General features: G+C 34.9%; 1 protein-coding gene and 1 long non-coding RNA gene across 7 annotated transcripts in view; one reads left to right on the plus strand and one right to left on the minus strand.

The window, feature by feature from the left end:
• Positions 1-9,358, plus strand: part of LOC132658647 (uncharacterized) — a 28,702-nt gene extending 19,344 nt beyond the window's left edge. The window contains exon 2 of the long non-coding RNA XR_009598539.1: positions 7,057-9,358. This is a non-coding gene — a long non-coding RNA (uncharacterized LOC132658647). The remainder of the gene's footprint in view (positions 1-7,056) is intronic.
• P4HA1 (prolyl 4-hydroxylase subunit alpha 1) overlaps positions 1-25,565 on the minus strand; it is a 94,475-nt gene that overhangs the window by 24,632 nt on the left and 44,278 nt on the right. For 3 of the 6 annotated variants that reach the window (XM_060406654.1, XM_060406657.1, XM_060406656.1), the window contains 4 exons: positions 19,694-19,933; positions 17,019-17,215; positions 14,658-14,834; positions 5,507-5,577 (listed from right to left, as the gene is read on the minus strand). In XM_060406654.1, coding sequence (XP_060262637.1) covers positions 5,507-5,577; positions 14,658-14,834; positions 17,019-17,215; positions 19,694-19,933 — 685 coding nt within the window. Of the gene's footprint in view, positions 1-5,506; positions 5,578-6,617; positions 6,689-14,657; positions 14,835-17,018; positions 17,216-19,693; positions 19,934-25,565 lie in introns of all 6 variants that reach the window. The other 3 variants (XM_060406655.1, XM_060406659.1, XM_060406658.1) reach the window with 1 other exon arrangement.

The following is a 25,565-nucleotide window of genomic DNA, read 5'->3' on the forward strand; positions in this document are numbered from 1 at the left end:
TAGACTTATTGGATAGTTGAAATTAGCTGAGTTGTTTTAACACTACTAAAAATAACAAGACAGTGATACTGTAATATGTTAACTGTCTGTTCTTTAGGATCTAGAAGTCTTACTCCTACATTAAATGAAATAATCAGATATCAACATTCTTCTAGTACTCAGTGCTTTAACTGAGTTAGAATGTAAAATTATAGCATTTACTGTAACCTGCAAAAAATCATTTGAAGAACACTCTTTATCTTTTGTACAATTATAATTGAAAATGTCAACTAAGTTATAAAGTGTTTTTTCCACAAAACATAGTTTAGCACTAGGAGAAAAACAGAACTCTTTTTATGTGTCCTTTTTCCATTAATAATTAGATAACCCAAAATATATTTCTTTTGGTCTTAATGACAGGAACCTGAGAGTTAAGTTGTACATGCAGAGTAACATTAACATTTTTTTCATTTCTAATGAGTTTCTGCTATTAAAAAAAAGTTCATTATCCTTTTACTATATACTTTAAAAAATATCACTGGAATGCTTTATTTAAGTAAGAAGAAACAGTCTCAAGTTACATGACTGTATTTCTAATACTAAGGAATGCATGCTTAAAGCAAAAAAACACCACCACTTTGGAGGTTTTTAAGTGAAAGTCACTCAGTCATGTCCAACTCTTTGCAACCCCAAGGACTGTACAGTTCGTGGAATTCTCCAGTCCAGAATACTGGAGTGGGTAGCCTTTCCCTTTTCCAGGGGATCTTCCCAACCCAGGGATCAAACCCAGGTCTCCTGCATTGCAGGCAGATTCTTTACCCGCTGAACCACAAGGGAAGATTAAGATTGTTACAAAACTGCCAAAAGAAAACATGATTAATGTAATCTGCATACCACTATGTGATTTTTTTGCAAAGGCAAAATATAATCCAGGGCCCAAAGTGCCAGTTACAGAGGGCAAAACTTTCAATAACTCTTCCGTAAGTGCTTCACAATTAACAAAGAAAGGCTAAACATCTAGAGCTGGAATTTATCCAGTCCCTTTGGTTCTCAGTGGGACAATTATACAATAACACTATAGATCCATCTGGATCTATCCATTTATCTCAATCTGAGAACGACTGTTATAGCCAATAGAAGAGGATGTTGTTGTTACAAGCTATGCTAATTAAAAAAAATTTGGTATCACTCAAAGCTATCTACACTGGCCTCTAAACTGTAAAAATATTAATACATTTTTACACTCCATTTGCTCCTTTTTAACATGGGGTAAATTAAATCCTAAGCATAATAAAATATATTATAGGACATCTGTACTTCAAAGTAAAAAATGAAATCACTTCCAAGAAGTGATATTGATTCCATCAGAATTAAAGAAGCTTTTTCTACCACACTCAATAAACTGTTTATTTGCATATATTACTTTAACTGGACTTACAAACTCACATAACTGTCTTCTCAGAGTATACATCTGAATGTGTGTATGTGTGCTCACTCAATTGTATCCAACTCTTTGTGACCCCACGGACTATAGCTTGCCAGGCTCCTCTGTCCATGAGATTTTCTAGGCAAGAATATTGGAGTGGGTTACCATTTCCTCCTCCAGGGGATCTTCCCAACCCAGGGATTAAACCTGTGTTTCTTGTATCTCCTGCATTGACAAATGGATTCCTTTATCACTGTACCACCTATAACTGAATGTATCTCTTAAAAACTAAAATTCCATTACTCTGATTTAGCCAAACTATTAGCTTTTCCAGTAACAAGGTGAGGTGGAGTGGTGGTAAAGAATCTGCCTGCCAATGCAGGAGACACAGGTTCAATCCCTGAGTTGGGAAGATCCCCTGGAAGAGGAAATGGCAACCCATTCCAGTATTCTTGCCTGGAAAATTTCATGGAGAGAGGAGCCTGGCGGCTACAGTCCACGAGGTTGCAAAGAATCAGACACAGCTGAGCACATACACACACAGTAAAATTTTAGGGTGTTTTTTTTTTTTTTTTTTAATACTGGAAAGACAAAAAATGATTTGCCAAAAGTTCACAGGTAGTCAATAAAGTGAATATTTTGTTTTTTAAACAGTAATGGATTTCTACACATACTCTGCCCAAAGAAATTTCTATTTGCTAGAAGAAACATATTTTTTCTTCCACAGATGGTGATGCAATCACTTAGAAATGTCTCAGAATACAGATATTTGAAATTCCCTTCTGACTTTCAAAATACAGATGTTCCCAGATAAAAGGGGACCTCTTTAACTGACATCAGTACACAAACTTTTTCTGCTATTTTTGCATTGGAGATGCCTTCTTCAGAGGTATAAAATATGAAAGTGAAGTCACTCAGTTGTGTCCAACTCTTTGTGACCCCATGGACTGTAGCCTACCAGGCTCCTCAGTCCATGGGATTTTCCAGGCATGAATACCGGAGTGGGTTGCCATTTCCTTCTCCAGTGATAAAATATGAAGGAAACATAAAACACTCATTTATTTCTCTTGTGAAATCTCCAAATTTCAGATTTACAGTGATGGGTAGAAAATGACTCAATAGATATTAAATTTTCAAAATAGTAAAAACTTTTTATTTGTTAAAATATAAAATGTATTGGACATTTCAAGGAGCAAATTCCTTCCTTAACTGTTAAGACCTCTCACATGAAGATTTTATTTTTTAAAGGGCTGATGAAATTTTTTCCTTTAGAGTAAAAATGAAAACCACTGTGCTATGGAATTCTTTTTTCACTAGGTTGTTTTGAACACAAACACACACTCACACTGCATTCTTTGCCAAGTCGGTGTGAATTTACTGTGGTGTTATTCAGTCTTTCAATGTGTCTAATGTTACTGGCTAAGTATCTTCTACTGTTAAATATAATATAAAGTATGGCTGTGCCTTTCTCAAAAATCCAGAGCTATGAAATTATAGTATTTTTAAAAATAAGCTCAAAATGTTTAGAAATATTTAGCTCCAAAGAGAGGAAAAAAAGGTTTGGATCACCTTTCCAAAAGTAATTTGACTTTTGGTAAGAGTCCAGTGACTCTGTGGGCTGAACATTTTGTCAAAAAGTCCACTGTATATATAGAAAATTTCCAAAAATTACTTTGAAAACACTAAGTTCATAAAATTTTTTTAAAATGCTTCCTAAAAACATCCAAATCTGGAGAATTTAGATACTTACTACCTTTATGACAGTTAAAAAAAAAAAGCCTAAAACCATGTAATAATCTCTGATAAAATATATAATGGATTTAGTTATTTTTTTAAAGATAGATGAGTTCATTTTTTTAGACACAAAAAGGTTCTATAAATGGAAAATTAGCTTACTTAACTTCAAATGAAGGTTAATTATTATACAATGTACAGAAGCATTACAATCATGGTTTAACATGTCTATCCAAATTATTTACTGCAAATCCTTACCTTGTATTAGTGTTAACAAACATCAAAATCACATTGCGGGAATGTGATTAGAGGCAAGGGGATAGCTAGCGGTATAGGACAGACAGTTAGTATACCAGAATACGTGTGCGTGGATACTGAAGGTTAATACATAAATAACATAAAGCTTTGCCTTAAAAAAGTAATTAAGAAAACAAATCAATGCGTTCTGTATAGTCTTTATAGCACTTCTGCTATGACTTACAGAGCAATGCTAGTTTTTGTTAGACTGCCTCCTAAATTAGTTGTTAAAATCTATGTACTCCTTTGCACAATTTTTAGCTGACAAATGAAATTTTTCATCCCAAGAGTTTCAAAAAATTTAATTCTGTCATACTGAAAACAGTGGTAATTTCTGAAAAATGATTATTTATTTATCCAGTGAACTCTAAATACCATGATGATTTTATGCCCATCATCATCCACTTAAGAAAATACATGAATGAAGCATTTTTTAAATGCTCGAAAATTTTACATCAGTCTTCCCTTTTTTCCCTTGAATATGCATTTTCATTCCATTCCTATCTTAAAACATTGGTTCTTAACAGGGGTAGGAGGTAGAATTCCCAGAGATGGTGGTGGAAAGTTTGCCTACCAGGGGACATGTGACAATGTCTGAAGACATTTTTTATTGTCACAACTGGTGACAGAAGGGTGCTGGCACTCAGCAGCCACTAGAGATGCTGCTAAATATCCTACAAGCCTCAGGTCAGTCAACAAACAACAGTCATCTGATCCAAAATGTCAATAGTGCTGAGCCTGAGAAGCCCTCTCCAAGAGGGATATATTTTTATGATTTAAAGTCTTTTATTCATCACATTATACTTCTCCACAACAAAATATTTACGTAAACTGATAAAAATATAAATTTCCTATAACATAAAGGCCTAACTGTTCAAAAAAAAAAACAACCAAAAAACATGTCTCCTAGAATGGGTTATTATAATGCTTTCAAACTGTGGTGCTGGAGAAGACTCTTGAGAGTCCCTTGGACAACAAGGAAGTCAAATCAGTCAATCCTAAAGGAAATCAACCCTGAATATTCATTGGAAGCTGAAGCTCCAACACTCTGGCCACCTAATGTGAAGAGACAACTCACCGGAAAAGACCCTGATGCTGGGAAAGATTTGAGGCCAAGAAGAAAAGGAGGCGGCAGAGGATGAGACGGTGAGATAGCATCACTGACTCAATGGATATGAATTTGAGCAAATTTTAGGAGATAGTGAAGAACAGGGAAGCCTGACATGCTGCAGTCCATAGGGTTCCAGAGAGTTGGACATGACTTAGCGACTGAACAATAGCAATCTAAAGAACATAATTAAACAATCATCAAATATAAAAAATGAAAATATATTAAAATATTCCTAAGGAGATGAAGCTTATTTATTTTCAATTAAGTATTATATGTGAATAAATATTACTTGTTGCTACAATGAGACAGAATTCAGCTCAATGACACTTCTATTTTCATGAGAGCTGAGAAACTTTATTTATACAAATAAGTAAATGGAAAAAGAGTTCTGTTGAAATAACGTCATTTATTTTGTGAGCTTCTATTAAGTTATATATACTTACAAGTTACACAGTGACCTTTTATTAAAAATTATTTCCGTGACCTATCAGCCAATAATTTAGGCGATTCTCTTAAATATTGTTAAAAACAAAGAATTTGAAACCAACTGACTTACAGAGGACTTTTTAGGTAATCTTTCAAGGTGTCACTCTCACTACCTATAGCTACTGAGTCACCCTGAGATTTTTAAGCCCCTGCTTTACTACAAATTAAATTAGGCCTTGTTCTATGAAGAGTCTTTGGGAATGTCTGTTACTTTAACATGAGAACACAAATTCACTTACCAGGTAGGGTGTGGGCTATCTCAGCAGGCTTTTTAAAACCTAGCAAGTCACTTTGAAAAACCTCTATCAACTTCCCCATAACCATGTCGATCATGAAAAGTCATGCACAGTAATCAAATACCTATGCCTAATAGCCAAGGTCTTAGAAACCATAAGATGGGTTTTATGAAAACTAGACTCACAAGAAAGAAAATAGTCCAAATATGACTAAAATTCTTCCCATTACTCCCTTACCTCTTAGATACTCTGTACTGGGCTGTGGTCAATTTTCCAGTCTCAGGGTCATGTACTGTAGCTCGGCTCAGCTACAAAAAAAGAGAAAGGACAAGGGCTTACTCACGTAGCAGGCAATTTGGGGCTTTTGTTTTGTTTTGCCAAGCCACAGGTGATTGGAAGGGTTCAGATTGGTCTGGATGGTAGGCAATGGTTTCAAATCAGCAGAAACATTTAGAAAAGTGGCGATAAGAAAAGCCACTTCCAAATCAAGAAAAAAATGGGTTGACAGATTTTTGTTGCAGATTGTCCTTTCACTTTTTTTTTTTTAAATCATTTGAAGCTGTATGTAAATGATTTATAGCACTGGGTTTCACAGGTTCTTTCTCAGATCTAGAAGTTTAATGTTCTTCAAATTATTTGAAAAAAGAACAATTAGTAGTCTCTTTAAATTCATTTTTAAAAACTCTCACCAAGCTATAACTGTTGTTAAATCTCTCTAGTGAAGTAAAAGGCAACTAAACTCATAAGCAATAGCATTTGGAAGACTGAGATCTCAAGCATAACTCTGTTCTTTCCATTGCCAACATTTAAGTCAGCAAGTTTTTAAAAATAAAAACTCCAACAGGAGAAATACAAATTACTCCATAATGACAATGTTATTTTATAAGATGCATGAACAAATGCCAACACAATCATCATGAAGAATGATGTGAATTCACTGCAGCATATTTATGAATATGAGAGAACTACATAAACAAAGACTACTCCCAGATTAATCCAGGCTGCTGCCTTTTTTTTTCCCCGTCTTTGGCAAGGAAAAAGAAAAAGGAATAAGAAAACAAGTATTAGGCCAATTCCTGGACTGGCCTAACCTGATTTGATTCCTAACCTGAAGAAAGATGAAAACCATATTAACTCCCTAAAAATAATAGACCAATTAAATATTAAAAACAGAACTTCTAGTTAAAGAGAAAGACCTGTGAAACACAAAGCAGTTTTTCCATGCTTAAAAATAGGCGGTGACTTGACTGGAGACTGAAAATGACCTACTTCCCTTAAATGAATAATTCCTGTAGGATGTACAAAACACTCATTAGAGGGCAAAATATGCAGCATACACATCTCTTACCTTTTGCTAATTCTGTAATGTACCGTCTCCAAGTCTCCTGTTATTGGGTTTGAAATGGTGGCTCGCCTCAGCTGTGAAGCCAACCATCAAAATAGGTGCATTACAAAACAAAAAAAAAATGAATCACATTTATCCAATCAGTCAGAAATCTGGGATTTTTACACAAAGGAGGCTAAAAAGAGAAAATAACTCCATAGACTTCCAGTCACCTGTGTTGAGCCTTGAAAGCCAGTTGACTTTTAAATTTTTTATAATAAAAAAAATTTTTTTTGCATGAATGGAGTGTACACAAAACAGACTGGGAATTAAATTTCTTTGAAAGGTTACAGGATGTGAAATAGGAAAAGAAATTTCTAAAATTTGAAGTTAATTTATAGTTACAAGAATCGTTATATGCATTCAATAACTCATTACAAACTTTTGTTTTAATTTTTTTCAGTGATGGAAATGCTTGCAAAGCTAATGTTCAAAATCAGTTTGAAGAGAAGATGGCGGAGTAGGTGGACGGGGAGTACATCTTTCTCCGTGGATAAATCAGGAGCACACCTTCAGACACAGAAGTGCATGCAGAATACCAGCTGAGGGTGAACAGGAGAACCCGACCAGAGGAAAAGAATCTACAGAGCCACACAAATCCCAAGAACAAGCCCTGAGCCTATGGGGTAGGAGCACTGACTCCAAGACCCTAGACTACCAGAGAACTAACCCTACTACTACTAAGTCGCTTCAGTCGTGTCTGACTCTGTGCAACCCCATAGACGGCAGCCCACCAAGCTCCCGGGTCCCTGGGATTCTCTAGGCAAGAACACTGGAGTGGGTTGCCATTTCCTTCTCCAATTCATGAAAGTGAAAAGTGAAAGTGAAGTCGCTCAGTCGTGTCTGACTCCTAGCAACCCCATGGACTGCAGCCCACCACGCTCCTCCATCCATGGGATTTTCCAGGCAAGAGTATTGGAGTGGGGTGCCATTGCCTTCCCCGAGAACTAACCCTAGAGAGTGTCAAATAGTGAGAACTCACACAGTGGAAACCACTTGAATACAAGACCTGGTATCACCTAACCACCAGGAGTGCCCTGTGCAGGATGCCTCATCTAAACAACAAACAAAACAAAAATACAAACCCAATCATCAGCAGACAGGATCACCACCTCACTCAGCCTAGCCCATCACAGGAAAAACAAACAAAAACTCAGCACAAATCTCACCCTATATGAAGCTTACACAAACCACTGGACCAACCTTAGGAGGGCAGACCAAAAGGAAGAAACAATTCAGCCTTGTAGTTGGGAAAAGGAGATCTCAATCACAATAAGTTAAAAAAAAAAAGAAAAGGCAGAGAAATACTACACAAATGAAGGAACAAATTAGAAACACAGAAGCCCAAATAAATGAAGAGGAAACAGGCAAACTCCCTGAAAACTCAGAATAATGATAGTAAAGATGATCAAAAACCTTGAAAACAAAATGGAGAAACTGCAAGAATCAATTAACAAAGACCTAGAAGAATTAAAGAATAAACATTCAGAGACAAATGAGACAATTACTGAAATTAAAAATACTCTGGAAGGAATCAATAGCAGAATATCTGAAGCAGAAGAATGAATCAGTGAGCTGGAAGATAAAATGGTGGAAATATCTTCTGAAGAGCAGAATAAAGTAAGAAGAACAAAAAAAAACTGAGGATAGTCTCAGAGACCTCTGGGACAATATCAAAAGCACCAACATTTGAATTATAGGGGTCCCAGAAGAAGAAGAGAAAATGAAAGTGTATCAGAAAATTTTTGAAGAGATTATAGTTGAAAATTTCCCCAACATGGAAAAGGAAATAGTCAATCAAGTCCAAGAGGCTCAAAGAGTCCCATACAGGATAAACCCAAGGAGAAACATGCCAAGACACATACTAATCAAGCTAACAAAGACTAAACACAAAGAAAGAACATTAAAAGCAGCAAGGAAGAAGCAACAAGTATCATACAAAGGAAACCCCATATGCTTAACAGCTGATCTTTCAGCAGGAACTCTGCAGGCCAGAAGGGAATGGCAGGATATATTTTAAGTACTGAAAGGGAAAAATCTACAACCAAGATTACTGTACCCAGCAAGGATCTCACTCAAAACTGATGGAGAAATAAAAAGCTTTCCAGACAAGCAAGAGTTAAAGAGAATGCAGTACCACCAAACCAGCTTCACAACAAATGTTAAACAGAGTTAACAGTCAAAAAACCAAGAGAAGGATAAAGATCTACAAAATCAACTCCAAACAATTAAGAAAATGGCAATAGGAACATATATATCAATAATTACTTTAAATGTAAATGGATTAAATGCTCCAACCAAAAGACAAAGACTAGCTGAATGGTTACAAAAGCAAGACCCATATATATGCTGTCTACAAGAAACCCACTTCAGACCTAAAGACACATACTGAAAGTGAGGGGATGGGAAAATATATTCCATGCAAATAGGAAGCAAAAGGAAGCTGAAGTAGCAATCCTCATATCAGAAAAAAACAGACCTTAGAGAATATTACAAGAGATAAGGAAGGACACTACATAATGATAAAGGGATCAAACAAGAGGAAGACATAACAATTGTAAATATCTACACACCCAACATAGGAGCACCTCAATACATAAGACAAACAATAACAGACACAAAAGGAGAACCCTACAGTAACACAATAATAGGAGGAGACTTTAACACCCCACTCACACCAATGAACAGGTCATCAAAACAGAAAATTAACAAGGAAAGATAAGTTTTAAATGATATATTAGATGTGATGAATCTCATCAATACTTCCGGGACATTCCATCCAAATGCAGAAGAATACACCTTCTTCTCAGATGCACATGGAACATTCTCCAGGACAGACCACATCTTGGATCACAAATCAAGCCTCAGTAAATTTAAGAAAACTGAAATAGTATCAAGCATCTTCTCCAACCACAACACTATGAGACTAGGTATCAATTACAAGAAAAAGAAACTGTAAGAAACACAAACACATGGAGATTAAACAACACACTTCTAAATAACCAACAGGTTACTGAAGAAATCTAAAGGGAAATCAAAAAATTTCTAGAAACAAATGACAATGAAAACATGACAACTCAAAACCTATGAGATGCAGCAAAAGTAGTTCTAAGAGGGAAGTTTATAGCAATACAATCCTACTTCAAGAAACAAGAAAAACATCGAATAGACTACCTAACTTTACACCTAAAACGGCTGGAAAAAGAACCAAAAAACACCAAATTAGTAGAAGAAAAGAAATCATAAAGATCTGAGCAGAAATAAATGAAAAAGAAATGAAAGAAACAATAGTAAAGATTAATAAAACTAAAAGCTGGTTCTTTGAGAAGATAAAACTGACAAAACTTTAGCCAGACTCATCAAGAAAAAAAGAGAAGACTCAAACCAACAAAACTAAGAATGAAAAAGGAGAGGTTACAACAGACACTATAGAAATACAAAGGATTATAAGAGACCATTATGAACAACTATACGGCAATAAAATGGATAACCTGGAAGAAATGGACAGATTCTTAGAAAAGTTCAATCTTCCACGACTGAACCAAGAAGAAATTGAAGCTGTGATCAAAAATCTCCCAAAAAACAAAAGCCCAGGATCAGATAGCTTCACAGGAGAATTCTATCACACATTTAGAGAAGAGCTAATGCCTATCCTTCTAAAACTTGCAAAAAATTGCAGAGGAAGGAACACCTCCAAACTCATTCTACTAGGCCACCATCACTCTGATACCAAAACCAGACAAGGACAACACACAAAAAAGAAAACTACAGGCCAATATCACTGATGAACATAGATGTAAAAATCCTCAACAAAATTTTAGCAAACAGAATTCACCAATACATCCAAAAGTTCATGATCAAGTTGGGTTTATTTCAGTAATGCAAGGATTCTTCAATATATGCAAATCAATCAATGTGATATACCATATTAACAAATTGAAAGATAGAAACTATATGATAATCTCAATAAATGCAGAAAAAGCCTTTGACAAAATTCAGCACCCATTTATGATTAAAACTCTTCAAAAAATGGGCACAGAAGGAACCCACCTCAACATAGTAAAGGCCATATATGATAAGTCTATAGCGAACACTATTCACAGTGGTGAAAAACTGAAATCACTCCCCCTAAGATAAGGAACAAGACAAGGGTGTCCACTTTCACCACTATTATTCAACATAGTTCTAGAAGTCCTAGCTACAGCAATCAGAGAAGAAAAAGAAATAAAAGGCATCCAGATCAGAACAGAAGTAAAGCTCTCAATGTTTGCAGATGACATGGTTCTATACATAGAAAGCACTAAAGATAGTATCAGAAAATTACTAGACCTAATCAGTGAACTTAGCAAAGTTAATATCAATATCAATACATAGAAATCACTTGCATTTATATATACTAACTGAAAAATCAGAAAGAGAAATTAAGGGATCAATCCCATTCACCATTGCAACAAAAAGAATTAAGTATCTAGGAATAAACCTACCTAAGGAGACAAAAGAACTGTACACAAAAAATTGTAAGACATTGATGAAAGAAAGACAACATAAACAGATGGAGAGATATTCCATGTTCCTGGGCAGGAAGAATCAATATTGTGAAAATGACTATACTACCAAATGCAATCTACAGATTCAGTGTGATCCCTATCAAATTACCAATGGCATTTTCCACAAAACTAGAACAAAAATTTCACAGTCCATATGGAAACACAGAAGACCCTGAATAGCCAAAGCAGTCTTGAGAAAAAAAAATGGAGCTGGAGGAATCAACCTTCCTGACTTCAGATTATACTACAAAGCTACAGTCATCAAGACAGTAAGGTACTGGCACAAAAACAGAAATACAGACCAATGAAACAAGATAGAAAGCCCTGAAATAAACCAATGCACCTATGGGTACCTTATTTTTGACAAAGGAGGCATGAATATACAATGGGGCAAAGACACCCTCTTCAATACATGGTGCTGGGAAAACGGGACAGCTACATGTAAAAGAATGAAATTAGAACACTTTCTAACACCATACACAAAGATAAACTCAAAATGGATTAAAGATCTTTATGTAAGACCAGAAACTATAAAACTCTTAGAGGAAAACATAGGCAGAACACTCAGTGACATAAATCAAAGCAAGATCCTCTATGACTCACCTCCTAGAGGAAAGGAAATAAAAACAAAAGCAAACAAGTGGGACCTAATTAAACTTAAAAGCTTTTGCACAGCAAAGGAAACTATAGGCAAGGTGAAAAGACAACCCTCAGAATAGGAGAAAATAATACCAAATTAATCCTGGTGAAGGATTAATTTCCAAAATATACAAGCAGCTCATACAACTCAATGCCAGAAAAACAAACAACCCAATCAAAAAGTGGGAAAAAGACCTAAACAGACATTTCTCCAAAGATGACATACAGATGGCTAACAAACACATGAAAAGATGTTCAACATCACTCATTATTAGAGAAATGCAAATCAAAACTATGATGAGATATCACCTCACACCGGTCAGAATGGCCATCATCAAAAAGTCTACAAACAAGAAACACTGGAGAGGGTGTGGATAAAAGGGAATGTTCTTGTACTGTTGGTGGGAATATAAATTGATACAGCCACTATGGAAGATGGTATGGAGATTCCTTAAAAAACTAGGAATAAAACCACCCATATGACCCAGCAATCCCAATCCTAGGCATATACCCTGAGGAAACCAAAATTGAAAAATACACATGTATCCCATTGTTAATTGCAGCACTATTGTACAATAGCTAGAACATGGAAGCAACCTAGATGTCCATTGACAGATGAATGGATAAAGAAGTTGTGGTACATATACACAATGAAATATTATTCAGCCATTAAAAAGGAACACATTTGAGTCAATCCTGATGAGGTGGATGAACCTAGAACCTATCATACAGTGTGAAGTGAGTCAGAAAGAGAAAGATAAATATCATATTCTAACACATATATATGCAATCTAGAAAAATGGTTCTGAAGAATTTATTTACAGGGCAGAAATGGAGAAACAGACATAGAGAATAGACTTATGAACAAGGGGAGATGGGAGGAGAGGATGAGACGTATGGAAGAAACTTACACGACCATATGTAAAATAGATAGCCAATGGGAATTTGCTGTATGGCTCAGGAAACTCAAACAGGGGCTCTGTATCAGTCTAGAGGGGTGGGATGGTATGGGAGATGGGAGGGAGGTTCAAAAGGGAAGGCATATATATATACCTATGGCTGATTCATCTTGATGTTTGACAGAAAACAAAAAAATTCTGTAAAGCAATTATCCTTCAATAAAAAAATAAAAAGAAAAAATCAGCTTCAAAGTCAATCTTTTCTTCCTTCAAGATATTTGCTCATGTATTTCAGATAAATAGTGAAATAATCTTAGACTGAGCACAAAGATTGATGAAAAGAACTCATGTTATTTAAAAAAAAAAACAACAACACAGAAAGAGATGTCAGCCAAGATAATGATTTTAAACTTTTTTCTAAAAATGAAAGATGGTTTGGAGGTTAACAAGAATATAAAATTTTCCTTGTCATTGTATTTTTTGATCAAATAATCTAATTGAGGCATCCCTTTTAAGACTGAGGTCTCCAAACTCAGAGATATAAGACAGTCTCCAAGCGGAAATGAATTCTTATTTAATATTCTACCACAATAATTTTGGTTTACTGACACAAATAATAGACTAAAATTTAAAAAAAATGACAGAATAGGACATCACTATCTTTTATCTCTTTAAAAGATTTATAAGAGCTCCCTTGGACAACACCCATACATATTAGACAAGTCTTTTCATTTAAAATACTGGAGTGGGTTGCCATGCCCTTCTCCAGGAGATCTTCTCAGCCCAGGGATTGAACCTGAGTCTCCTGCATTGCAGGCAAATTCTTTACCATCTGAGCCACCAGAGAAGCTCATAATCTTTAATAAAAAAACAAAAAGTACTCATTTGGAAAAGTAGTAAAACTTAACAGCAACAAACATTCTGATTTCAAGTTTATTCCGCAGTATAGATATCCAGACAAGGAACAGCAAACTGTGGTCCATGGGCTGAATTCATCTAGCCACTTGCTTCTAGAAATAAAAGTTTCACTGGAATATAGCCATACTCGTTTATGTATTTTCTATGACTGCTTTTGCATTACAACAGCAGAGGTGAGTAGTTATAATAGACTGTACAGCCTGCAAAACCTAAAAAGATTTACTATCTGGACCTTTACAGAAAAATTTTCCAGTTCCTGTATAGTAAGTGAGCAAAAATATTTCTAGGGTTTACTTAACAGCCTCTTTATGAAAATAATCATAGTTTGTATTTTGCTGTCAAAAAGACCAAACAGATTTTAAGAACAAGCTGATGGGGAAAAAGGCAAGAGCATAAAGGTCATTCTTGCTCACCAAAGATGAATTTCTATGCTAAACTCTAAAGCTTATAGGATTGTGTTTATAATAAATTCTTTCTTATTAAGATAAATGATGTAGGCTGAAGCCAGAAAACGATGATGTCATTATTTCAGATTAGCAGGATGTTCGTGCCCAATGATATTCTCCAAGTAATAATGTACCTAGACAGGAATAAAAATACTTCACGTATTATTTCAGATAAAACTATAGAAGTTATATATAAAAAGTTGGCCTTTGATTAGTCTCTGAGATTAAAGGGCACCAAAGTACACAGAAATTTTTTCAGGAAAATGCTGAAACACAAATCTGTTAAGTGTGAATAAAAATATCACCTATGATTTTCATAATTCAGTGCTTAAAACCCAGTTGCAAGGTTACATACAAAGTATGTAATATGTGTTGATAACAAAAAGAGAAAAACTGGTATAAGTAGAGCTTAGTTAATTCCATTAGTTTGCAACAATAATATCTAAAACTATCTATGGGGTTATTGTCATGTCAATTATCATTTTTATAATCTTACAAAGAAAAAGCTGAAACACAGGTAAATTGAGGAGAGAAAAAAAGGAAAAAATTATTTACCCTTGGTTTTGCTAGATCTTTAACAATTTCAATTTCTGCATCAGAAATAATATCATGGAAGCGGATAATACGAGGCTTGTCCCACTCATCCTCCTGTTTGGCTGGAGCCAGAATAAACTTAGGGTTCCGGTTTCCATCATGGTAGCGACAGAAGAGTTTTTTCTGTCTCCGAGGAGTCTGAACAAGAAGTTTAAAAAATTATAAATATATTAGAGCAATAATATTTTTAATGCTTGTTCCTATGAAGACAAGAAGCAATAATCATGCTGGTGTATAGACAGAGTACTTGAGGAAGAACATGCAAAAGAAATAGCACTCTGCAAATACTCTGCATCAAACAGGACCTTCAGAATTTTTAAAGATTTATTAATGATTCTTTTCTGGTGAGATGGTGAGGTTTCTCTTTAACCCTTCTCTCATCAAAATCAAGTTCAGGCCTTATAAATATGAAAAAAATAATAAAATGATTATAGAAATATGAAATGAATGACCAACCCTGCTCCAAACTTCACAAAGTAACTGGGAAGAACCCAGAAAAGTTTCTTAAAGAAAAAAACCTAACCAGTACCCAAGTACCTCCCAATTTTTAAAAATTTAGGTGTTTTATTTTTTTAAGATGAAAAGCAGTAGCTCTGAAAAAGAGAAAATTAGTTATTAAACAAAGAAGCCAGGTGCTTTTAGTAGCAGGTATTAAAGTCGGCAAAAATCAACAAATGTACTTTTCAATCACCTATGTATCACATTAACTAAATATGGGGTTGACCAAAAAGATCTTACCAAAAAAAAAAAAACCACCCCACATGGATGTTTTGGCCAATCCAATGTTATGCCATTGCTGATTCTTCTCTTGATTAAACAAGTATTTCATATTATAAAGTAGAACTAATAATGATTTGTGTTTATTCTCATTCTTCATTTACCAAGAATCAAATACAAGGTTTTAAATATATCTTTTATATGATGATAAGACCAGTTTAACTGTTCTGAGAAAAAGCATACTCCTTTGATTTTGGGCTGAGTTTACACGTGTGTCACCTCAACAAAAGGGCAAATTAACAGACTTCTGTTTCATAACTACAGTTCTACTTTGCTCTCTTATTTAAGAGTTTCTAAGGGCAGTAAAAAATATCTGCTCACTACTGGAAATCTGAACACTGACTAGGTACTTAATGATATTATGGAACTACTAATGATATTGGAAATATCATGATAATGGTATTGTGGTCATTTAAAAGTCCTTATCTTTAAATGATATACACTAAAATATTTAGATGTGAAATGTTTCATGAGTCTAATTTGTATGTATTCATTAGATCAAAGCAAAAGTAAACATGTTCTCTGGGAATCCATGAACTTATCAAAAGTGTCAACATAGCTGAGATCTACTTATTTGCTGGTAGAGGTTAGGCTCTCAACAGTAAATCACCAAATATCAAGAAGTCATCAATATCAAAACATAAAACCCAGCCTAAGTTTATCAGTAGTAGAGAAAAGTTAAACACTATTCAAATGCTTTCACTTAAAATTACTCCATAAATGTACTAAATCCTTCTATATACACCAGCATTCAACTGAACACTAGTACCACGATACTCCTTTAAAAAGGGTTCTATGATCAATTAATGTTGAGAAACAAAGTATATCATAATCATCATAAAAAGGATCTGAAAAGCCCTAAAGCTGAACAAAGAAACCTATGTTTCCAAGGCTTGAACTGTATTATTTTTGGCCTATTACCTTTTTAGTATTCTGGTAAACTGAGTATAAATATATAATACAGATATACAATAAACAAAGGGATATTTACAGACACATTTTAGTATTTAAAAAAATTAATGTTATAAAGCCAAAATCTATTTAAAGTCTTTATGCATTTTTAATATTTCTTAAATAGACTAAAACATTACATTAGGCAGTCTTATCAAGGCTGACTAGGAGCAAAACCACACAAGATATCACTGTATAGATAAATCCATCGTTTCATAGGATAAGTTAGAATGGTATATTATTTCTATGTAAGACTGCTGAAATCTCTTTTGCATTAAGATATAAGAAAAAACTGTATCACTTCTCTTAAATAATCTGACCCTTCACCTTAAAAAGCCTCTTCTAATCTATGGAAAGGGTAATAATTACTAAAAATGCATGTAATGGTATAGGAGTCACAAGTTTTATTTTAAAGCTATTTTACTAGAAGTTGGAACACACTGAGTACAACACCAACAATAAAGTGATGTGACAGACCGCAATACTTTAGGAATAATTCTGATTTTTACCACAGAAAAAATTCTGCATCTCTCCAGAACTACGTACAAACACACATGCACATTCACACACACACAATTGGCTTTTCCACTTTACCATTTTGATACCCTCCCCACGGCACAGCATTTCGTACTTCTGTCTCTCTGGCAGGTAATCCACAGCAGCACCTTTTTTCTTCAGTGTGGTTTTCTGATCAGATTGGTCATCTGAAGAAGACTTATTGGCATCTTTTTCTTTAGCCATTATGTACTCAAAGTATTTTAAGTTACCATTAGCTCTCTGATGTTCAGGATCTATTACAAAAGAAAGAAAGCATGTCCATGAGTAAGTTTACAGTTGTTCAAGCATGAGCGTAAGATACCAGTGGAGGAACATGTAATTTACCTTCCAAATCAGGTTGCTTTATGAGAGTGAAAGGAGGCGTTAATGAGAATTATAGCAAAACAACAGGTATAAATCAGTACTGCCCCAAGCAAATCAAGATGTACAGTCGCCCCATATAAAGGGAGTTCTGGAGATGGAATCAGCCATCTATTTCAAAGTAGTAATTATTGCTTTTACTTTGAGAATGTTCCATGTGACAAATTACTAAGCAGCCAAAGGAACTATGATCAATTTGATGTCAAATGAATTTTAAAGTACTACTGATTAAACTTATTTTAAGCAACAGAAAAGATTTTTCTGAGACTGAAATGTAATAACCATGGGGAAGACAGGGTATAGAGTTCAAAGGTAACCTTTACCACAGATAATATTATAAATGCCGAACACAGCCTACTTCTGAGGGCTGAGTGCATTTCAGTCCCAAAATTCTAAGTGAGAGAAAAAAGAGAAACTAAAAATATAATTTTCAAATAAGCCAGAATCCACTAACTACCTGAGAATTGCTAGTCATAATTTTTAGCTATCTTTTAGTAGGGGGAAGGAGGACTACTCCACACATCTGGGAGAAAAAAAATATAAACCACCACACACACACAAATGAAAAAGACAGACTAGGACACAGAAAGTTCATTTGTGACATTAATTGAAGTGTTTTTAAAAACCCAGCCTTAGATTTGTCAAATACTGCTTGTCTTTGAGAAACTGCTTATGTTGTGATGTATAGAATATGAGGCTAATTTCACAAAAGAAATGGAAAAATGGGGGGAGAAGAGGGTATGCTACAAGGAAACAAAAAAATTCGTAGCCATCTCTGGGTGATTGGTTTATGGTAACTCTTCTGTATCTTTTTCTACTTTTAAAATTTTTTCTAAAATGAAGTATTTTTAAGTCAGGAGGAAAAAAATCACTTATACTGGGGGGATAGGGCTAATTGAATATCTCAATTTATCAATTCATTCAACTAAGAAATAACCTAATTTCAAAAGCTTACTTTCAGATGACCAATCCTTTTGAATTATTTGACTCTCCTAACATACACATATTTACCTATTCATAAAAAGAATTTAAGTTTTAAAGCTTCATTATATACCAAAGGCCACATGACTTTTTTTAGCATACAATTCCACCACCACAGATTCTAAGTTAGTAGGTTTGGGGTGAGATCAAGGAATTTTCATTTCTAATAAGCATCCAAGTAATTCTGATCACTAGCCTTTGGATCATACTTAGAGAAACACTACTGCTACTGCTAAGTCGCTTCCATCGTGTCCGACTCTGTGCAACCCCATAGATGGCAGCCCACCAGGCTCTGCCGTCCCTGGGATTCTCCAGGCAAGAACACTGGAGTGGGTTGCCATTTCCTTCTCCAAGAGAAACACTACATTCCTGTTAAAAATACTAGTGGTAAAATCTTTGTATCATATTTTCCTAATATTTAAATACGACAATCAAATATATTTTCATTCTTTTTATTTGTGAAATAATTTCAATCTCCGATGGAACTGGAAGATATTAAATGGAAAATCTCATGCATGTGCCCTCAGGAACACAAAAATTAAAGACTGAGAGACTGATTTCCCATAAATGCCTGATTTTCAGAAAACTGATAATATTGGAATGTTCTTAAATTTCAGGGAATCGGCCAGGGGTTGCCTCATATCAATCTTGGGAAATTTTGCTTCCAGTTTCCAAGGGCATGAACAAGAAATGACCCAGTTTGAGATGGTCTTACAAAGTAAGCTAAATTGAGCTTTGTTTGTATGACTGGAGGGTTTTGTCTGCCTAGGGAATGTTCAATGCTGGTCCCCATTTGTTTCTGATTTCAACAAACTCTAATGAACTCTCACCTCTATATTCCCTGCCCTACTCCAAACCCTCAACGGACTTACCTGTAGCTTCCTACAGCTTGCATGTCCCAAATGCAGTTCCTCTGCTATTCCTGAATAAACTCATCTTTCTGACAATTATGAGTTTGCTAAACCTTTTTATTTAGGTTGACATTTCAAATCACTATTTCCAAATAGGACATTCAGTAAACCAAAAATTTCCTTCAAAGGATGCTGGTTAATATTTAATATGGCAACATGGCAAATAAACAGTTTTGACTGAGTTAGCTATGTTCGATTCAATTTTGACGTTCCTAAGAAGTACACAGCAGAGAAACACAGCTACTCTTATAGTACTGTTAGGTGAGAAAGATCAGTTGGCATTTATTTATTTAGAGGATAAACAGAAAGATAAAGTATGTCTGACAGATGAGCTCTTGACTTGCGACAAAAAGTACCAAAACTATATGACAAATATACATACTCACACATAATTATAATTAGTATATCTATATATCCCCCAATATATCCTTAACCTTGAATTAGGCCAAATTAACATACCTAGTTCAAGAAGCTTCTTTGTGAGCAAAAGCGCCTTATCCAGGTCTCCCTGCTGGTATACTGCATAGCTCAAATAATCCAGAACAGAGACTTTATCAATGGGAGAAACCTCGCCTTCATCCAGCTGCCTCAGGGCTTGTTCCATCCACAGTTCTGTATGGTAATAATCTGCTTCTGTATAGGCCACTTTGCCCAACTCAAAACAGTCCTCAACTGTTAGAAAAGATTTGTGTTTTACCCCTATGGAAAGAAAATACAGAGAACTTTAGGAATCTATTATATGTTTATTATACTATTATATGTTTATTTAGGACTATACGGCTTTCAAAGTACTATCTCACTCTCATTTGAACCTCCCAACAACCTTCTGAGGTAGGAAAAGCAGGAATTACCCTAGGTTTATAAACAAAGGAACAAAGTACAAGGTAATGAAACATGGCAAGGATCACATAGCTAATAGGTGACGTGGGACCTAGAGAATCCAAGATTTCAATTATCAGTCATCATACCAAAAAGATGCACCAATTAAGCTGAAGTATGCAATTTTCCAACACAGTGGGAATCACCATATGAGATATATCTAACTCTTAACCAACAAGTTAGGATAAAGGGATACATGGAAGAGAGACAAACCTGTTTATTGACTCCTCCCCCTACTATTCCCCTTTTCAAAAATATTAATGATATGTAATTTACATACCATAAAGTTCACCTAGTTAAAGAATTCAACAGTTTTTCACTATATTCACAGAGCTGTACAACCATTACCATAATAGGATTTTAGAACATTTTCATTACCCCAAAAAGCAACGCTGTAACCCTAAGCAGTCCCTACCCATTATATCTCCTCTTTCCTGCCCTATCCCTAGATACCACTAATCTACTTTCTGTATCTACTTGTCTATTCTGGCTATCGTACATAAATGGAACTGGACAACAGGTAGTCTTTTGTGACTGGACTGCTTTAATCAGCATAATGTTTTCAAGGTTCTTTTTATTGCCAAGTACTAGCCCACTGTAGGACAGCCTACATTTTGCTTATCAGTTGATAGACATTTTAATTGCTTCTACTTTTCTGACTTCTATGAATAATGTTACTATAAACATTCATGTACAAGTTTTAGTGTAGAAATATTTTTTCATTACTCTTGAGTATATACATAGCAGTGAAATTGATGGGTCTTATGGCAACACTATGCTTACCATGTTCAGAAATTGCCAAACTGTTTTCCAAAGTGGCTGCACCATTTTACAATTTTACAATCCTGTGTGTATGCTCATACATAAATCAATGTATGAGGGTTCCAGTTTCTCTATATTCTCACCAATACTTGCTACTGCTCATCTTTTTTATTATAGCCACTGAGGGTATGAAGTAGCATTTCATTGTGGTTTTTAAATTTTATTTCTCTAATGATGATGTTGAACATGTTTCTATATGCCTATTGTCCACCTATATATCATCTTTGGAAAAATGTCTGTTCAAATCCTTTGTCCATTTAAAAACTTGGTTGTCTTTTTACTATTGACTAATTATGTTTCAAATGTTGTATAATCACCATTACTTTTATAAGAATAAGGAAAAGATAAATAACTACAGAAAGATATAAATATAAAAAATATTCTCTGAATGACAGCAACCATGTAACATTTCATTTTATAAACAGTAAATCAGATGAGTTAAGTAGAGACTTTAAGAGCCTGAGTATTTTTATGTTGTTCTTTGTTTATAGCATGTTAAGTAAGCAATAGTGAGAAAATTACATCTGGACCACATATTCTGGGGGTGGGGAAGGGAACTGCTTCTGATATAAAACACAGGTGATCCTTGAACAACAAAGTTTGCATTGTATGGGTCCACTTATATGTGCATTTTTTTCAATAAATACATATATGTATTATATATGTATTTTCTCTTCCTTATGCTTCTCTAAATAACATTTTCTTTTCTCTAGTTAACTGTATTGTAAAAATGTAGCATACAATACAACAACATATGAATTGTGTTAATAAGCAACTGTTTAAAATATCAGTAAGGCTTCTGATCAACAGTAGGCTATTAGTAGTTAAGTCTAGGGAGAGTCAAAATTTACATGCAGATTTTCAACTGCTCAGGAGCTCAGCAGCTATAACACCAGCATTTTTGAAGGATTAACTACTCTACCTAGAAATGCTGGATAAAATGTAACAGTTATCCATTTATCCATTTGTACCATGGCCAGATTCACAGGAACTGAGCAAATTTTTTGAGGTCAAACCCAAAAAGGAACTTGAAACCTAGAGAGTTAAGTAGAGGATGAAGCTGCATCTCCTCTGGAGGCAGTCATCAGATGAGAAAACTAGAAACATGATTTTTAACCATCAAGAAAGGGATAAAGAGGGCTTCCCTAATGGCTCAGTGGTAAAGACTCTGCCTGCCAATGCTGAAGCCCCAATGCTCTACAGCCTGTTCTCCACAACAGGAGAAGCCACCTCAGTGAGAAGCCTGTATACTGCAACTCTCCAGCTGGAGAGTAGCCCCGCTTGCCATAACTAAAGAAAAGCCTGCACAGAAATGAAGACCACGCGCAGTCAAATAAATAAATAAATAAAATTTAAAAAGAAAGGGATAGGAGATAAAGCCACAGGCCCATGCAAAATGACAGAACAGACCCTTGAAAAACCACATCTTCAATTAAAAAATGAGCTAGAAAAAACTCTTGTCAGCTGGCAAAGAGAAACAACAAAAGAACTTATTTTTCTCATCCTGCACTGTAGGTAAGGAAACAATCTCTTAAGAATTCCACAGGCATGCCTTCTGGGAGGTTTTGATTTCAAATATACACTATCTCCATGGTCTGGGAAACTAAAGCCAAGAATTTAACTTAAAGTGGTTGGAGGCTGGTAAGGTCAAAGGACACCTGGCAGAAGCAACATTTATACTCTGCAAAACCCACCCTCACCTCAGGTTTTGCACTATTCCCACCCACAATCTGAAGAAATGCACACAATTCAAAATCACAAAGGACACGATGAAACAAGCCACTATGAGCAAAATCAGCAGAAACTATTCAAAACCAGTATTAGATATCACCCAGTATATTCAGATGTTATCAGATTAAGAATACAAAATAACTATGATTAAAACATTTAAAGAATTTCTAAAAAAAAAAGAAAAGATGAACATGTAAGATTCCCTAAAAAGACTAGGAAGATGTGAGTAGGAGAAAAAATAGAACTTTCAGAAATTATAAATATTATCAGAGGCAAACATGTATTGCTCAGGTCAAACAGCAAGTTAGACACAACAAAAAAGAGAATAACATACCTAGAAGAGAGAACTGAAAGAATTACCATAGGATAAACTACTCAGAATGCAGCAGAGAGGAGGGATACATATAAAGTGCTAGTTAAAAGATAAGGAAGAAAAACTAGGAAGACCACAGAATGTGGAAAAGGCACTATTTAAAGAAATAACAGTGAACAAGTTTCTAGAATTAGAATGCATGAAACCAAAGATTCAGGAAGCACAGAGACTCCTAAGCCAAAGTACATGCAAGGGATTCTCAAGGGTTTGTTTCAACAAGGAGGAAAATAATTGCAAAAGAAAAGTCTGAGGTACCAAAAAAAAAAAAAAAAAAAAGATAAAGAAATTGGTATACATTTAAAGAAAAGTGAGCTATCAGATTGGCAAAAATTTCAAAGTCTGAAATTTTTTGTGTGATGCTGTGGGGAAGAGGCACTCTCATGTATCACTAGTAGAAAAATGACAGAACCACTATGGAGGGAAACTGGAACAAAATTAGCAAAATGTCCCATACATCTACTCTGAATCAGTGGCATCGTTTCTAGAAAAAATATCCCAAAGATCACTTGGCAAAAAAAAAAAAAAAATCATATGCACAAGGTTATTGGCAATCTTATTTTTATATAGTAAAAGACTACAAACAAAACAAGTGTCCATTTCAATGGGGCCCCAGTTAAATAAACTATAATAAAATTCACAAAATACAGTAACAGGTAGCTGTAAAAAGAAATGAGGATTTCTACATAGCATATGAGGTAATATCTAGAGCATATCAATAAATTAAAATACCAAAATATAGAAAGTATACTATGCTGCCTTCTCTGCTGAAGCTGAGAGGAAACAGGAATATATATACACAGTTGCTTACATTTTAAAGAAGAAACAGTGAAAATGAAAAACCTAATTAAGTGGTAGTTCATATAGGAAGAAGAAAGCAACAGGTTGGGAAGTACAGAATGATAGTAGAACTTCTATAAGTGGACCTTATTAATACAGTTTGGACTTTGAATGAATAAAAAAAGTTCTGCATAACTAAAACCAATACGAGAGACATGGTGATGGTGGTCAAAAGGTACAAACTCCCAATTATATGGTAAGTCCTGGGGATGTAATGTACAGCATGTTAACTGTAGTTAATAATACTGTATTGTATATTTAAAGTTGCTGGAAGAGTAGATATATTCTAAAATAAAAAATTTTTTAACTATGTGACATGATGTGATCGTGCATGTTAACTAAACATATTGTGGTGATCATCTTGCAACACATACATATCCAAGTCATACGGCACACCCAAAACTAACACAAAGTTGTATGTCAATCACATCTCAATTTTTAAAAAATTGGGTGCCTCTTTTAAATAAAAAGATTAAATTTTTTAATAATAGAAGAGGACAAAGATAGGATATAAATTAAAAACTGAGCCTGTGGGGCTTTCCTAGTGGTCCAGTGGTTAAGAATCTGCCTTGCAATGCAAGGGACACCGGTTCAATGTAAGGGACACTGGTTTGATCCCTGGTCCAGGAAGATCTCACAAGACGCAGAGCAACTAAGCCCATGCACAACTACCAGCCTATGCTCTAGAGCCTGTGAGCTGCAACTCCTGAGCCCAGGCCCTAGAGCCTGTGCTCCGCTCCACTGCAGCGAGAAGCCTGTGTACCAAACACAGACCAGACCCTGCTCACCACAACTAGAGAAAGCCCATGTGCAGCAACAAAGACCCACCACAGCCAAGTAAATAAATCTTAAAAAAAAAAATTCCTGTGATAAATCTGATTTTGGTGAAAAAGATATAGAAAAAGGAAGGGGAGAAAGAAAGGGAGGGGTATATTTTCCAAATTTTGATACCAATGTTCAAACAATAAATGTGAAGCTCTGGGCGGTTTACTGTTAATGTCAAAATATCTTACTTCCTATATCAAAACAAAAAGATATAGCATGTCCATGGGTTAGAAAATTGTCTCGTTAAAATGACAAATGTTGCCCAAATTCTCCCCAAGATTCAAAATAAACCTAATTAAAACTCCTACAGGCATTTTTGTAGAAGCTACCAAGGAAATTCTAAGATTTATTTGGAAATTCAAAGGATCTAGAATAGCCAAAGCAATTTTAAACAAGAACATATTTAAAGGACTTATTCACAAGTGTTTGCAAGTACGTGGAGGTACTGAAATGCCCATATACTAATCACAAGAGTATAAAATGGTACAACCATCTGGTAGTTTCTTAAAAATCAAATATATACCTACCAATTATTTTACTTTAAAAATCAGATACATACCTACTATGCAACCCAGCCAATTGACTTCTAGGTATTTAACCAAAAGAAACACATGCCTAATATGTCTGATGACAGCACAAAGGAAATAGATAGAAAAAGGAACACAATGGTGTTTTCCTTAAAAACTTCTGATTGAATGTACTTTAACGAATCAGTATATTGGCTAGAATCAGACTTAGCTCTAACCTACCCAATGGTGTCAACATTTTTTTTTTTAGTGCTAACAGAAAAGGTTCATGAAAAATTAAGAAGAAATAAAATCTAGGACACATTTTGCTAGTGATTCTTTGTCTAGGGGATAACAT

The sequence above is a fragment of the Ovis aries genome, chromosome 25 (genome assembly GCF_016772045.2).
Source record: "Ovis aries strain OAR_USU_Benz2616 breed Rambouillet chromosome 25, ARS-UI_Ramb_v3.0, whole genome shotgun sequence".
Classification (NCBI taxonomy): Eukaryota; Metazoa; Chordata; class Mammalia; order Artiodactyla; family Bovidae; genus Ovis; species Ovis aries.